Here is a 17,622-nt window from a genome sequence, read left to right on the forward strand (position 1 = left end):
CCCAAAGAATCTACCAGTCTAAATAAAAAGGCAGACAAAGATAGGAAGTATTATTTCAATTTTACAGAGTATCCCTATTTTACTGAGGCACAGAGGGATAATGGGTAACCTTTTTCAATTGTGGGACTTCGAGTCCTAAGTGCCCAAGACACTTTTGAAAATCAGACTTAGGCTCCTAAATCACTGAGATGCTTTTGAAAAGTTTGCCCTAAGTGAATTGCCCAAGGTCACACAGGTGGTTGAACTGGGAAATTGACCCCATACTTTCTGAGACCCAATTGAGTGATTTAAGCACAACACATTTTTTCCTTCCAATAGAAATAACACTGTTTGGAGCAGGGATTCTGTCTTTCATTGTATCTGTACAGCACCTAGCACCTTTTGGATGCCACGGCAAAAATAAATAATAATAAAAAAATGAGTCCATCAGAGATTTTTTTTTTTTTTTGCTGAACAGTGCACTGGTATTGTATTGAAGAAGTTGCTGTTGTAGCTAGGCTTTATAAGTCCTGTCTTTGTGATTAGAGAGTTATTATGTTATATTATGAATGTATGGTGTACATCCTGGAGGAAAATTCTGGAGTTATAGCTCTGCAACACTACCAGCTAAATGCACTATATAAGAAAAAACAACCACATCAAGTGCCATAATGCATTTGCAGTCATCCCTACAGAATTTTTTCCTTCTGAAACTGAATTACTCATTGTCTCAAAGGCTGAACTTTCATCTCTGTAAATAAGATATTACAGTATTGCACAGTTTATTTAGAACTCTGACAAATAAGGTTCCTCAATTGAGGCTCTATAGTTTTATTGTTTTTAACTGTAGCAAACATATTCTTTGTAGATATAAAATAGGATTTATGTTTGTATTAAGAGAAGACATTAAAGTTAAGCAGCAAGCTTAGAATTTCTTATTTTTGTTCAGACCCCAAAATACTTCTCACACCTTAGGAGATATTGCACTGTACAAATACATAGGAAGGAATGGATATTTTCATTTACTTTGTGAATCGTCTTGTACAAGAGAGTAGAAACCTATATGTTTTTAGAAACACTTCTTCCTTCTTTCCCACGTATCCAGCTGAATCTCGCTGGCTCTGAATATTTCTCAAATCTATCTTTTCCACTCCATCTGACCTTTACAACCCTCATTTGTGTTTTGATTCTCTCTCACCTTGGGAATGGTGACTGCCTTCCTCTGACCTCCCTGCATCTTATCTTGCTTTGCTTCGGTATCTTTGAAATTTTGCCACAAAAATTATTTTTCTCTTCCAGCACTTGGACCATTGTGACCTGGTTCCTCTTCATCATCAGCATTAAACTTAAAGCTTCTAGTCCAGACATTTAAGGTTCTACACAAATCTGCTCTGGCTTGTATGTCTAATCTCATTTCCTCTTACTTTCCCTCTCAAACCCATAGTTTGGCTCCATACAAGTTTAATTGCGCTCTCCATCTCTTCCCACTCTCTCAATTGTGCCTATTTCCACACTGCTCTGTTATGCCTGAAGCAACATCCTACCTCAAATGCAGCAGTTGAGCACCTTCTCTTCATTCTAATACCTTCTTGAAACATATGCCATTCATGAGGCCTTTCAGTGATATCACACTTAAGACTATATGTGTGTAAAAACATATTCTGTCTGCCTATCAAAACTCTGTTACACACACACCCACACCAGATAAGTGAAACAACAAAGCTTGATGATAATGAAGCTAATGACAACAACACTACTTTGTACTTCTATAGCACCTACAATCTGTGACTCTCAAAGCTCTTTGCATTCATTTAGCCTGAAAGCGCTACAATATGAGGTAGGCATCATCATTCTAGTTTTAAAGATGGAGGAAATCTAAGACATAGAAAGGTTATGTGATTTGCCCATATTAGCACAGTAGAGTGCTAGTGAAGGGTGTTGTGTGTGTAAGTGCAAGGTGAAAAGTGATGAGGGGTATAGGAAAGCCTGCATTAATGAGAAAGTTCTTGTGTGGCTAGTCACTAGAGCCTACTACTAGTGAAGGAACTGAGTAGGCCTAAGCACCTTACGTTCCACCCAGACATGTCTATATTTTGGTGATGGGCATAGTGATCTTTGCCTATTATTTATGTATCTCACAAAGGGGTTGTGGGGCTTAGTTAGTGGATGCTTTTGAAATCCTTCAAGATCCTTGGATGAAACGCACTGCAGAAGAGCTCAGTATTATCATCCGATTGATTTATTGCAGGTAATGTTTGGATATGCGTAAAGTTTTTCACAATATTAATGAAATTAAAATAGAAATATTCAGTGCTCTAGGTAGTTTCTGTTTAGTAAAGCAGGGAATAACCACAATTGTATTATGTAACTCAGTTTTAATGCTTAGAAATATAGGCCAATTTCACTCAAGTTGGTAGTAGAAAACCCTGTAGGGGTTCTTTCCAAAGCAGGGTTGGTACTATTAGTGCTTCCTGGATGTAGCTTTAAGATATAGCCAGAGCTCCCTGCTTAGGGACCTGAATATGGATTTTGGAGCCTTAACCAGTTTATAAAAATTCTGATTTTTAAAAGTGCTAAGCACCCAGCAGCTCCCGCTGACTTCAAAAGGAGCTGCTGTGTGCTCAGCATTTTTGAAAATTGGGCTCACCTATATTTAAAGGGCCTATTAGGATTTTAGGAACCTAACTATAGGTACCCGTTTTTGAATATTTTGACTTTGGTTTGAATCTGGGCTATTAAATGTATGATACAAACTGGGTCTTGAGTACTTGATGAATCTGAACCCACTAGTAGAGCATGTAATCTAGAGTCTTATTTTGTAAATCAGCAGTTTTTAAACTGTTAGGTTTTGGAAGTAATAGAGAGAGGTTGAAAAGAGAGTATGTTTCAATGTTTAAAAAAAGAAAAGGAGGACTTGTGGCACCTTAGAGACTAACAAATTTATTTGAGCATAAGCTTCCGTGAGCTACAGCTCACTTCATTGGATGCATGCAGTGGAATATACACAGGGAACATGAAACAATGGGTGTTACCATACAACCTTTCAATGTTTAAGTTGCTCTTATAATATTCTCACTCCAGCTACGTAAATAACTATCATTTTATGTGCTAACGTAAATGGATGCAGTAATATTTAGAGTTGCTTTAAATTTATAAGTAACCGGACTGAAAAGAATTGCTGTGACTCAATAGTTACTGCGGTGGCTGACTAATACATCTTAAAAATCATTATTTTGGGGTAGGTTAATACATTTTTATAGTCATTAGTCAATAGCTAACAAGTTAGCATTTCAATTGAAAGATTTCTGTAGAAACTTTCACTCCAGAACATTAAAATCTAACAGCCTACATTCATTTTCCCTTCACATTTTTTTTCTTGAAGTTCCTTATAAACTCTTCATTGCCCGATCTACTCTATGTACACTCCTAGATTGCTATTTAAGGTCATATTTTCAAAGGGGAATGTACAATTATGTTTGCAAAAAGATCTGTTTGCACCAACAGATCTGTTATTTGCACATATTAATTCAGATTGCCTAATCCCTCAGACATGCAGGTATTTATGTGTAGTTACCCAACTTTTCTGCCCAAATGACAAAGGCACCAGGGTGAATTTTTGTGGTTTCGAGCTCTGCCTCTATTTCTGGAAAAACTTGGTCTTGCATGTACCAAACCAAAAAGTTCATATATACAATGCCTTTTTATTTTTGTTATGCTTAGGACAAGTTTACAACACTGCCAGGTAAAACAATTCCAGACATATGACTTAGCACATAAAATTGTCAACACAGTGTTACAGTATAAAGGCAACTTTATTAAATTTTTAACATTAGCAGACCTCCACTCAAGCAATTTCCCATACAGGCCCATAATCCTTGTTACTATCTTTGCTCATCCTTGAAGACTTGGGGGAAGTTCAGTGCCCAGCCCCCATTGAGGAGCAGCTGCTAAGTTACAAATTACGAATTAGTCCTCTTCTCACTAGAAAATCAGACTTGCTTCTGCATACTCAGAGACATGAGACATTAGGCCAAGACTTCTACTGCAAGGACTTCTGCTCTGCCCTGAGGATGCAACAAATACATCTCTATCAATGGTTGTCCACTGGGCTACAAACTGAAAGTGCTGCAATATCACTGTTCACACTGCTGCCTTCATCCTGTATGAAAGTCTCTGTTGATGTGAGGAGAGTAACTTTCATCCAGCCTTCTCACCCTCACAACATGCTCAAAAGGAAGGCAACCCCACCCCCCCAAATGTTGGTGTTAAAGTCAGTGGGCAACTGGAGGAAAATTCCTTCCCAGACCTTAAAATTGCAATATCCGGTGTAGAACTTCTAGGCTACTTTAAGCAGAATCTGGATGAGCCATCTTTTGGCTCTGAAGCATGCTGTCTGTACTGCCATTGTAGTTATGAATGCTCTTGTGGCTAACTCGCAGTATTGACAGCTCTGTAGTAGACAGAGAAAAGCACTAAACTCCAAACATTCCTGTTACAATCAGCTTGTTCCTAAAGATGTATTTTTGTTTGTTCTGTCATCAGTTCCACTATACAGTATCTAATTTATCCTGAGCTGAAACTGTTCAGGCTTCAAGAAATTTGAAAATGTGCCTTTTTACTATCAAATAGTAATGTAGTCTATTAAACTAACAAAGAATGACCCTAAGAACATGATGTTAGTTTATATGCCATTGCCAAGGGGAGCTGATAAGATCCCAGCAGTAGAGCAGAACATTTACTACTATATACAATTCTTCATTTTCATTATTCAGTGCAGAACAGAAAACTGGGAAATTAGAGTGCTAGCAGAGGAAAAAAGACAGTACTTCAACCTAAATATTTAAATGTATCTGATTTCAGAAGGCTCCTGTCTTGTCCATGTGGAGACTGTGCCTGGCATTTTGAAGGGATGGGATGTAGTGGAGGCTTAGGGAAACAAACAAACAAATAAAAAAGTCAAATTTTTCATTAAGCACCCAGAGTTCTGACTCTGACCCTTCTGCATGCATTTGTCTAGCCACTGAGTCATTGAGCACATAGTATTGTGTAACTTTCATTTCTTTAGAGGCTTGTTATATTAGAAAAATTGTTCCAAAGAAAGCAACAATTATGACATAAGCACATCTGGCTCTTGCAAATTATTCTTTATTAAGCTTTCATTTAATTACATGTGCTGAAAGGTCTGCTTTTGATTACTGTAATTTTTTTTATTTGTCCATCTGAATGATAGTAATGTTGGAAATTACACACAAACCACCTGTTTTTTTTTCACTAATAAGGCAAAGTTTATACAGATTTATGTGTGGAAGAGGGATTAGGATCCTCCCCTGTTTATGGTAGAAAGATTATTGCTACTGCTAATTCAAGGTGAGGGATTAAAGGTGGCCATTAGAAGGAAACTAAAACCTGTTTGTTTTTGGTTCAGTAAACACTTCATAATGCTAGGAATATTTGACTTTAATGCACATCTTTTTCACTTAAACTTCTGAAAAATGGAGGAAGTTGTGTGTAAATTCTATGATAATATTTAAGGGTGTATTTGTGTCCTCATCTTTATGAGCAGGGATTTACACCACTACTTCTCATTGGTGTTAATGGGAGTTAGACTGCATCAGGGTGAAAATATATAACCTATTGCCTACTTTACCATTAAACAATATCAAGAGAAAACATGGCAGTGCTTTTCAGTAGCACACTAATCCCAACTTCAATTCCCAGTACAATTCTGCTGTTGATGGAGAGTTGCTATGCTGCTATGTAAAGACCTGTTTCACATTTTTCATGGGGATTGTTTTTTGTTTTTGTAAACAGGCTTACAGCATTGGGATGATTGTTTACCAGCCTGGGCACAATATTTATCCGTCTGCCCTTTACATGATAATTGTTGACAATGGATTAATATATTAATATATATTATGTGTCTGTCTAATAAAAATAGTTACTTGCCCTGGGTGAGAATTTTGCAAATCTACTGATTTTTTTAAAGTATCAAGCAGGAAAACCTCAAACAAGAAAGTGCTGAAAAAAGGGAAGCAGCAGCAAGGTGATAGAATGATGTACATTTATCACATCTCTGTCTTAGGACAGTTGCAGGCAATATTCTATACTTGTTTCTTGTCTTGCAGCAACTCTATGCAGCTCAGCTGGCCAGCATGCAGGTTTCTCCTGGAGCCAAGATGCCTTCTACTCCCCAGGCACCAAACACAACAGGCGCACTCTCACCTACTGGGATGAAAAACGAAAAGCGAGGGACCAGCCCTATAACTCAAGTGAAGGTATTTTTCGATGGAAATTTTTTTTAGCATTTGAAAGAGGTGGTGCGATTAGCAGCGCAACACCGTCCACATATTTATTTTAACAGCAGGAATTCCAACCATATGAAAGCTCATTCCCAAATGAAATATTCCTCTTCAGTGGTATGCTGTCAACGTGGAGAATGGAAGAGCAGGTGTTCACTCCTTGGAAACAAGAATATCAGGCATTCCCCTTCCTCTCTATATCCAGTACTGAAAATTCATCCCTCAAATTCAGTATCTTCAGGAATCAGTTTTTAATTTGATAATGTGTATAAATAGTATCTATTTTATTACATGATTTCAAATAAGGCACGAAATGCAACCTATGCCTCAGAAAGCTGGTGCTAACTTACATTGTGAGGGCCAGAGGGACCGTAGCCCTTCTAATTATTTCACAACTCCCAGGCTGCACCTTTTACACAACTTTGGAAAAAGCCTCCACATAGAAATAAAAATGTAAATCAGGGCTCCAGGGAGAAAAACTGTGTCACTGCAGATTGATTTGCCTCTTGTTGATTTCACACAGCTGCTGACGACGAGGCTGCTCCTTGTCGGTTTTGCGCCATTGCTGAATGCTTTTGCCTGCTTATTCTCAGTTGCTTGGAACGAGGCAGCTACAACGTGGCACTTGGCAGCAGCTTGATATGAACATGATGCACCCCTCCAACTTTGTGCTGCAGCTGGTACCTGTGGGTGGTACCGGGTTGCCTTTATTGCTGTGTTTTGCTGTGGTTGTATTGGATTTCACGATGCCAAACAGGTTGAGAAACAAATTGCTTCAAACTACAAAACTCTTAGTTTGTGGGAAAATGTTTGGACATGCTATTGATTTGATTAGCTAGCACGACAAATATAAAGACATTAAACTGAACTATGGAGGACACAAACTGGTTTTCCACAAGAAAAAAAAACATTCCTTGAGAATAACAAAAAATCCTATAGACCCACAATCATGTCTCAAATCATGCTGGGAAGATTCTACTCTTTTGGGGTGAGAATTTTATTTTATTTTATTTTATTTTTTTGACAGGTGAGTAAAAATATTGTTTTTTTCATTATCATCAATCATCATGGTAAAGTGTGAGTGAGTAGATATTTCTGCCTGAGCTGATAAATTTCCACTATACTTTTGTGCTATGTTGAGAGTACTAATAAATAAAAACTATTCCATTATGGACTGATCCAGCATTTGTTTAGCAAAGCGTCCACTTTACTTAACTGTGGATACATATTAGTCTAATATTTCACCTCTCGGAATCCAGTGCTGTTCTTCAGAGCCGTTAGTGAGATTTGCCACATACGTTGAGTTTCTAGAGGTCGATGCAGAAGCAGCCAAAGTAGAGGCAAAATGTTTAAGCAAAGTTGCTATAGTATAGTGATACCAAACACCAGTGATTTAGAGGATTGAGTACATGCTATTGAGTACATTAATGTGAAAAAGTAATTTTGTAAGTGAATGAGCCAAATGGATTTACACCAAACCAAACCGTTACTGGATGAGCAAAATTTTCCCTGGTTAAATGTAAACACATATCTGCTTGAACTAAAGCCAATACCATTCCAGTTTCGTTGGCCAGCTGAGTTCGATTACTGACTTGACCACAGGCAAATTCTTGGGGGTTTCCCTACACAATTTTACTTGAATGGACTGCAAGTATATGTTAATAAAAATCTTTTTATACTTATTTTATTAAGCACACTATTGTATTGAAAATATTAGAGGTCAATTCCAAGGTTTTCATGTAGAGAAGTATGACGGGGTTATCATAAAAGAAAAATTAATGAATAATTTAAAACCACTCCAATAAAGTAGTGCTCGAGTGCTCTCTTTGAGAATTCTGTTACCCAGACAGTGAACAGCAGTTTTAACTGTCATGCATTTCTTAATAAACCGTACATTCCTTCTTTGTGTTTAGCCATCGGTTGGTACAACATACATGCACTGGTATTTAATAGGGCTAATAGAATTATTTTATAGGAGTCAAAGTTTTCAAAAAATAATGTTGGGATTTCACATCAGTGTCCAGAAAGCTTTCCAACCTTACAGCTATTTCAAATCAATGATGAAGTCTGATATGGAGGAACAAACAAAAAGATTCTGGAGGTGTGCAAAAGCAATGAATTTTCATTTGTCACAGGATCGTTACTACTGGGCACAAAGTTATTTGACCATTGAGCATGTTAGCATAAGCTTTTGTGTGCGTACGGTCATAATCCTTCAACCAGCAAGCAGTTTAGCCCAGGATGAGCCCTGGGTCCACATGGAACCCTGTTGAAGTCACCAGGGCTCTGCAGGGTTACACAGCTTGCTGTATCATGGCCACAAAGCACATGAACATGCAGTTGGGTCTGCGCAGGCAGCCCCCTGCATTCCTGCAGAGCTCCATTGGTTTCAGTTGGGCTCTCCACGGGTACATGTGTCTGCCTGATTTGCAAAGTCAGGGACTGTGTTTGCAATTAGCAACTAATATAGGGGAGAAAATATATCCTGCAATTTTACAGAAATAATATTAACTTTGGAGATGTGAAGGTACTATAAATCAGCACCTATTTGTTATGCTGGCATATTGAATGTGTTATATATGAGTAGATGTACTTTGCTGAATCACTACTCGCTAGTAAGGAGGAAAATGAGGTAAAACAGTGTATTATTGTATTCTGTCATAGATTTCTAAACTTCATAGTATTCAGTGCTGTCTTCTAAAATATAGACTATGTATCCTTACATCCAGCATATTTTAGCATATCCTTACATCCAGCATATTTTGTGTGTATTTTAAATGAGAGAGCTCTTCATTTGGCTCTTTCATTTTAATTACAGAAAATCAGTATTCTGTTTTTAGAATGCTCTGACTTGCTGGCTGCTTAACAAGCTAAGCAAGGGGGACATGCCCTAAGAACGGGGAGAGGATGGCCATGTGAAAGGTGGATCTTGATCAAAGAAATGACTTACTTAGATTCTCCCTCTTCCCAAAGTTAGACATTTGTTAAAATTGGACTCATTCTCCCATATCACTGACACAAAATGTATGTCAAAGAGTATGAATGTCTTCCACAGTTATTTGGCTACAGAGCTATCTATGTCTATACCAAATTTACACATTTAGGCATTTTCTCCATCTTCATGTTGCTTGCATACTGCAAATTAAAGATACAGATACAATAGTGTTCGAACTTGGTAGAAATTATTACAAAATGACCACTGTGTTGCGTTTCATGTTTCACTATGTTTTGTTTCATGTACATGAAATGTAATATTTAATTCTACATAAAATATGGCAAAATTACATGTGACAGTGGAATAATAAAATATTTAAAATTAAATTGTAGAAAATGTTATATATTTTAAGTTCTGAATACTGTGCATAGATGATTGCAGTATATTTACATTCTCTGCAAAACTTCCTTTTTAATGATAGGAAGAGAGCATAGATTAATATCCCATGCAGAGTGTGCACCCAAAAAAGATATATGAAAGGTGTGCAGAAATGGCAGTGTTATCCGTGTGTGGGCCAAAAATGTAAAAGAGGGCTCTAAATATTTCCCTTGATCAGTGATATTTGTTTAATTTCTAATATATGAAAAAATTAACAACATAGCTTATTTATAGTCCCAGGAACTTTTGAAACAGAACCAGCACAAAAGCCTTACTGAGCTGCTGGAAATTTTAAATAATTCTTTGTAAATGCCCTGGGTTAATTTAGATCTCTGAAAACACATTAGGAAATTAATCTGTAATGTGAGCTAATTCAAATTTTAATTTGGCAAAAAGAATGATCCAGCCACACAGTTAATGTAAATAGAAGCATAACACAGAGAAATTAATGAGGTTTCCTTTCGTTGAATCTTCAAGGAGGCAGATAATTAGCTTCTTTTGTTATTATTGCAGGAGAATGTGGCATTGTCTCGGAGGTGTAAAATGACTGTGTCTTACTAAGTGATAATGTGTTTCATTTGTCTTTTTCTAATAATTATTTACATTAAACTCTTGTAGGATGAAGTAGCGCAGCCACTGAATCTCTCAGCCCGACCCAAAACTGCTGAACCTGTCAAATCCCCGACGTCACCGACGCAGAGCCTCTTCCCAGCTAGTAAAACCAGTCCAGTGAATGTGCCAAATAAAAGTGGCATCCCGAGCCCTATTGGAGGGACATTGGGAAGAGGATCCTCTTTAGGTAAACCCATAAGTGGAAGGGAAATAACTGGTGATTTCAAAAAGGGAAATCTTTTCCCAAGAGGTGCGGTTTCTGAGTGAGATTCTCACCTTGAGAAAGATGAGTGCTTTTAAAAGGAGGGACACAATTAAATAGACACTTGAGGCTACATTTTCTGGTTAAAACAAGGAAAACATTAGCAAGGAAAGTTGTTTAATCACTCTTATTGCTAAGGATTTTCACTCCATGCAGTAGTCATATATAATAAGTCCCTACAGGAATACAGCACGTAAGCATACTGTACAAGAAGGATATGTAATTATAGAAATTTTGTGTGAATAATGAAGATTTCCCCCCCTCCCAAAGTTAATTGTGTGTATAGGTACAAGGCTCAATTTTCAAATGTGGCTTCTGGATTAGGCAACAAATGAGTATATGAATGAATACAAGAGCCAGTTTGAATGCCTTACTTGGATTTTAAAACATGGTGGCCCATACATGAGCTTAATCCAATGGGATTACTCAGGTGTTTTAAATTAAGCATGTTCTTAAAGTGCTTTGCAGGATTAGGGCCAGAGTGCTGAGCATCTTCAAGGATCGGACCCATGTATATTTAAAGTAAACTGTTCTAGAAGCTCAGGCAAGTAGATAGCTTGACTTGCTTTTCCTTGCCTGAATATGCCTGTTAGTCTTACTCAGAATAGTGTTCCTAAAGAAATATAATCTTCCATCATTTAAAGTTTCAGCATCCCATGAACCAGTGGTGTTCTAGATATGCAATATCCTTGCACCAAGATCTTAATCCGAATATGCTGACATTTTTTTTGATGGTAGAAAGATAGGAGGGTTTCTGTTCAGACAGTTCAAATCTCTTTATTATTTGTTGCTCACAAATGTTCATATTTCCAGGTTTTGTACATTCAAATGTTTGTGGATAGGGAATTTTTGACCCATATGCAAGATTCACAAATGAAAAATTTGTTTTCGGTGAAGGTAGTTTATAAAGGTTAGATCATCCAGTCAAGGAACAGAATTCTCATAAGTTAACTGTGGACTGAATATTTACGACAAACTGGTTGTTCACAATCCATACCTCAGATATACTTGTAAAATACACTTGTAAAATATAAACAAATTTGTAAAAGTTATGATGTGTTCCATACAACTTCACAATCCCATGGGGAATGTTTCCTGAAATATAGTTTCTGCAGCTTCCTAGATGTCATTTGGTCTTTCTGTCGTGTTATTTCTAAGTGGCCCTACTATTGTTGTATCTAACCCTACAGAACAGCAGGTAAGTTTGAAGCCAGACTACTAATGGCATTTTTAGAGACAGGCAGAGAACAAAAGTGGCAGAGGATGAGGATATTTTCAATTAAAAGTTAAACTACAAAAACGTTGTATGCTTTCTTCCCCAGTCTAAAAGTAGAAGCGGGACTATGACGATATGTGGTAAAATGTTCAGTTTCTCTCAGCAGACTTAGGAGCTTGTGTGCCATTTTCAAAATTACTTGGGGCCATTTTTTTTTAAAACCAATGGGACTTTGGCACCTGTGGGTATGTGTATACTGGGGGAAAAAACCCAAAACCTTGTGACAGCAAGTCTCAGAGTTCAGGTCTACAGACTCAGGCTTGTGGGGCATACTACGGTGCTAAACATGGCTGCATACACATTCCAGCTTGGACTGGAGCTCAGGGTCTGAAGCACACCCCACTCCCGGTCAGAACATATATATGACTATTTTTAGTGCCTTAGTGGGAGTCCCACAAGCCCAAGTGTGTAGACCTGGGCACTGAGATTTGCTGCCGCAGGTTGGTTGGTTGGTTGGTTTTTGCAGGGTAGACATACTGCAAGTGACTTATGGAGCTTTTGAAAATTTTACTCGGGGAACATAGATTGTGTTCTATTGTGACACTGTTTTAGGGAGGAGCACCTCAGTTATGCTAAAAACCAGTATGGTGTAATCCCTAAACCTTTGTGTAGGCTACAGTGTAAAATCAATTATTCCTTACTCAAGGTAAAGTCTGAGATGCTAACCCTTTAATTTTTTTAAATCAACGTGCTGTTGGGTCAAATCTTGCATTCTTTACTTAGACAAAATTCTCACTGAAGTCAGTGGAATTCTCTTCTGTGGAAGAATTCTAACATTGTCTCATTTATATATTTTATTAGATAGATAGGTAGTGTAATTAAGTTCACAAGCATAGCAAACTTAGAACATTTAAATAAAGGACAGACATTTTTGCTTGTCATGCAGGATTCCCCAAGAATTCCTAGCTGTAATGTGTGTGTGTGTGTTTACACACATCTCTGAATTGTGTAGTGTACATTCACATGCAGCAACAACAGGTGGATCAAGTTAAAGCTTCACCACAGCAGCCTAAAACTACCAGTCACTGAATAATTGCTGTCCTTTGGTCTAAAATTAGAAAGCCTTATCCACAGTACTAATTTTTACCTACAATAAAATGCCTTTTACGGAGGAACGATAGTTTGTTTAAGGCTTGAAGTTTTTTTTTTCAATCTCTACTACATGTAACAGAAAGAAAAGAAATATTTTTTCTCAGTTATTCACAGCTTTGAGCTCCTGTTAAGGTGATAACTTGCCTACCACCACACACTAACTGCTGTATGCAATTTATGGATTTCAAAGCGCTGTACAGAGAGTGACATTTATCCCTTAACAAAGAAACATGTCTATTTCAATAGGCAACTGAGCAGGCTTACCTCCTATTTGTTTTTCTCTCTTGTCATTTCAAAGATTTCTCATTTGGGTCCAAGTCCAGCAAAGTATTAAGCACTTGCTTAACTTTAAGCATATGAGTGGTCTCATTGAGGTCAGTGCTTGTTCGCTGGGCTATGTTGTGTACTGAATAGACACATTTGTAATGGCACAAAGAAGGTCCACTCTTATATGTAAGTACTGCATGTTAATTCAACCATCTAATGCAGTTGTTTTCAGGTAGCCACAGACTATGCCTAATATTTCCAAAAGCACCTCCATTCCAAATATTTTAGGGTCTGCAAATGAAAAAATGTTGAAAACCACTGGTCTAAAAAAAGATGATCATTACTACTACGACAGAGATTAATCAGGTGCCACTCTGACAGGATGAAAGCTGACTGCATAGCCAAGAATCTAATCTGAATCGTTGACTTAATTAGGTGTGTTCTGTATTTGTAGATATCCTTTCCAGTCTTAACTCACCTGCCCTATTTGGGGACCAGGACACAGTCATGAAAGCCATACAGGAGGCTCGAAAGATGAGAGAGCAGATCCAGAGGGAGCAGCAGCAGCAGCCGCCGCCTCATGGTGTTGATGTAAAACTGCCCTCCATGAATACCATGGGTCTAAACAACTGCAGGAATGAAAAGGTATGCATAAATATTACTGAAGCAGATGCATATGCAACATTTCCTGTGTATATTCTTAATCTGACATCAAAATCTGAGAATCTATGAATCTGTATTTAGCAAATTAACTGGTTAGAATAACAAATTAACTGGTTGGAATTAAGGTTGTGAATGGCCATTAGATTGAGTTGTGCTTTGAAGATGATAGTGTCGGTTAAAATGACTGTGTTAAAGAGGGTTTTAGTGTGTTCGTGTTGTTGAGTATTGTGATGGTATAACGTATACAAATGTGTTTATAGTTTACAAGTAGAAACCAGCAGGATGCAGTACAAAAGGATGGACAAAGGGAAAGCATTGCATTGAGTACGACAGCATTTAGTCAGGCATGAGGCTTCACAAGCAATGAGGCTTCACAAGATCTGCAGAAGGGTCAGGAGGGATGCCCCAATCCTATTCACTTTGGGAGGTGCACAAAAGAAGAGTTCTCCAGAATTTAGGAAAACTTCAGGAGGACAACCCCTCTCTATGGACTTGCAAGGTCTCAGAGATCTGCTCCAGGAGCGGATCGCTCTTACATAGCTGAACTGGCGAATCACTGAATCATGTAATTGGCTGAGCTGTAGGGCAGCCCTTTTGATGAAGAATGCTTTCTCAGTTGTCTTCCCAAGAGTGACTTATCCTGCAAAAATAATCACATAAACTATTTCCCACCAAAAGTAATTGACACAAAATCGGTTGTATGCCACTATGTTAGCTGTAAATTTCATTTAACCAGAAATGGGAAAATATTCTGGAGGAAACATTGTGGCATAAACAGAAACAGTTATGACTCAATTATTAATTTACACACAGTTAACATATTAATACATTTAAAAAGCAGCCCATGTTTTATATTTTGGAATTTCTTTGCTGGAAAACTCAAAATTTTTTTTTAGAAAGGTAGGTTTTAATGGTTCTAACTCATAAATGAAATACAAAATTTACCTGGAAATTCTCAAAATACTCATACAATATTCAGAGGGTCAGTGCTGTGTGTTTGAGTTATATTAAACTGTTTATATCTAAAAAAGAGACTTAATCCCTTTTTAAGTGTAAATCTCAACACAACAGTAACTATATATAAAGCCTCCATAATATTTTGCTTATATGATGATCTTATCTAAACACACAAGAGATCCATCAGTGAACCAGGAGACCACAGCAGAAAGGGAGTGAAACATTGTAAACAGCACTGTTGAAGACAAGATGTCTTTTAATCTATTTTAAATTTAAAATTTATTTAAAATCTAAATAATTTTATATTTTAACTTAATAAGATCTCTACATTACCCAAAACAGCAAGGGAAAGGGTCAGTGCCTGCTAAAGGGATTTCTTTAGCATCTTTCCCCACAGGATAAGTTCAGAGCCTAATAAATATTTATTTCTATTAGGTTTGGTTTAAATGACAGCATTTTAAAATTCATTTAATACAGATTAATGTTATTAAAGAAATCTGTAACAGGGAAATTAAATGACTGATAATTAAATAACTGATCCAGCAGTCCTTATTCAGGCAAAATTCTAATTAAAGTCAATTGGAATCCTAATTGAGTCCAAACTATAAGATTGGACAAAAAAAAGTCACACCTGCTATGCTTTTTTTTTTATTGAAATGTACTTTACAAATGAATCCCATAAGTGTCATTGGATCAATATTTGAAAATATTTAAAATACAAAAAGGAAGGGTAAAGTGATTCTTAATTTTTTTTTCTACTTTGTAAAATGATTGTGTATAAAAGGCACCTACTTGCTCTACTAAATCTGCTCCTGGGGTGATTTCAGGACCTTACCAGCTTCCTGTATTGACTAAAATAACTTTTATTTCCTCTTACATCTCTTAGCAGAGCCATTAAAACTTTGGGAGAATGAGCTGGAATCTCTTCCTTCATGTGTATTGTCAACAGCATTGTTAACTAAGTTTAAATCACAGAATCTTTATTGATGAAGCATAAGTTGAACGAACCCAGGTTGAGTTTGCATGGCTGCCCATTAGAAAAATTATCTCTATGCTTCTAAACTGATCAGAGCACATGTGGAAGTCACGGAAACCCTGGAACCCACAATGCTGTTTTTACACAGAGACTTTTCAGAGTTAAATGTGCTGTTTAAAGCTCTGACAACAAAATTACAGTAAGGAGATTTATCATGAAAACACTGTCATCCTGTTGTTTTTATTTATTATAGCATAAGCCACAGAGTGAAGCAATAAGACCAGACAAAAATTGTACTGGGATATTACTACCACACCTCTGATATGTTGTTAGTCCCTTGGCTTTGTACCACAACCATAAAGTACTGCAGATATTCAAATACAATGGGATAGAAATTGGTCTTTAAAATTATGGTATTTCTCCACTGTTCACGCCCCCAAAATAATGAAAAAAATTGCATTTTTAAGAGTAGTAAATCTTATGGAAGAAGTGTACATACTTTGTATAAAATGTAAAATAGATGTATACATTACATTTAGAACAAAAAAACCATATTTTTGTTCAAATATTATTTCAGAAAACTGTGTTTTTCCACTCTGGATATTTATAAGCACTCCCTTTTCATTATTTCTGTTTGGATGAGAATTTCCTTTTACTTAATCTTTTATGTTAAAAACTATTCTTTACCTGTGGCACAGAGTGAAGATTTTTCAGCAGGCCCTTGAAATCATAGCTACTTTTTTGGATTTGCTTCTCCTAAAAGGATCAGGTCCTTATGTTCATCTTTTAGAGCCACATTTTTAAAAATAGCCTCCAGATAACTAGACGTTGCTCATGTGAATGAATAACAAGAGTCTAACCTCAGAAAAAGATGACAAGCTAATTGCCTGCACCTTGGACTTAAAAAAAGTGATTGAGTTTTGGTCAGTTACTGGTCCTTGAGTTCAGAGAACTGGTAACAGTTTGTTGTGTAAATGATTATGCTTACAACATTATGCACACAACTTCAAAGCCTGGATTGATGCCTTTTTGAAAATGTCATTTTAAGGCCCCAAATGCTTTTGTATTGGTTATAAACATATATTTGAAAATTGCCCCATTGCCATTTAAAAAACCCAGAAAGCTTTAGAGTGCTCACAGGGTCTTGGTCATTAGAAAGAGCAAAACAAATTGATGACAGTGAGCTGGAATGTTGCATTTTTATGATTCTCCTGAGAGTTGTGGGTAAGCTACAGTTTTAAATTGACACCATTCTATGTGCATAGAGATTTATAGAGCTTAAAGCGTAAACTGGTTATTAGCAAAGTCAAACTTCTCGACCTTACCTGCTGCTGTTCAACTGTAGGCCAACATCATGGAAGGAAGAGAGAACAGCATTAGTGCTTTTATGGGAGAAGTGGAAGGGGAGCTGACCCAGTTCAGGAAACTGCTGGGAAAGTGGAGGGATACAGAAGAGTTCAGAAATGGCCTCACAAAACATCTTTTGTGTGGGTGGACTAACAGCAGAAGTGATACAGAGGTTGGCTCTGTTTGGGGGGAATAGCTCTTTTCCAGGCAAGACATGTTCATCTTTAAAAGAAATTTGTAAATTAAGGTACTTTAACAAAACGTGCATTATTGGAATTAGTCCTATTTAGTTTAGTATTTAAACCCAGGATAATTGACTAAATGTTGACTAATGGTTCGATCTGACAATATTCTAAATGACCCCAAAAGATGCTGTATTGTCTATTTTGTTTATATTTAAAAGGCCAAATTCAAGTTTGGCCAGTATACAAGCAGAAGCATGAGTTATCTGCAGTGGATAGAGGTATAGGGATGCAGGTTGCAGAACATACATTGTAAATATTACACATTATATCTTCT

At 37.0% G+C, this 17,622-nt stretch overlaps 1 protein-coding gene across 1 annotated transcript in view; it reads left to right on the forward strand.

Moving 5' to 3' along the window:
- The window catches only part of SOX6 (SRY-box transcription factor 6), a 294,444-nt gene that overhangs the window by 213,697 nt on the left and 63,125 nt on the right, over positions 1-17,622 (forward strand). Inside the window, exons 10-12 of the mRNA XM_084631143.1 lie at positions 6,105-6,254; positions 10,270-10,450; positions 13,615-13,805. Of these exons, the coding sequence (XP_084487269.1) occupies positions 6,105-6,254; positions 10,270-10,450; positions 13,615-13,805 (522 nt within the window). The remainder of the gene's footprint in view (positions 1-6,104; positions 6,255-10,269; positions 10,451-13,614; positions 13,806-17,622) is intronic.

The sequence above is a fragment of the Lepidochelys olivacea genome, assembly GCF_965140295.1.
Source record: "Lepidochelys olivacea isolate rLepOli2 genome assembly, chromosome: 6".
NCBI lineage: Eukaryota > Metazoa > Chordata > Testudines > Cheloniidae > Lepidochelys > Lepidochelys olivacea.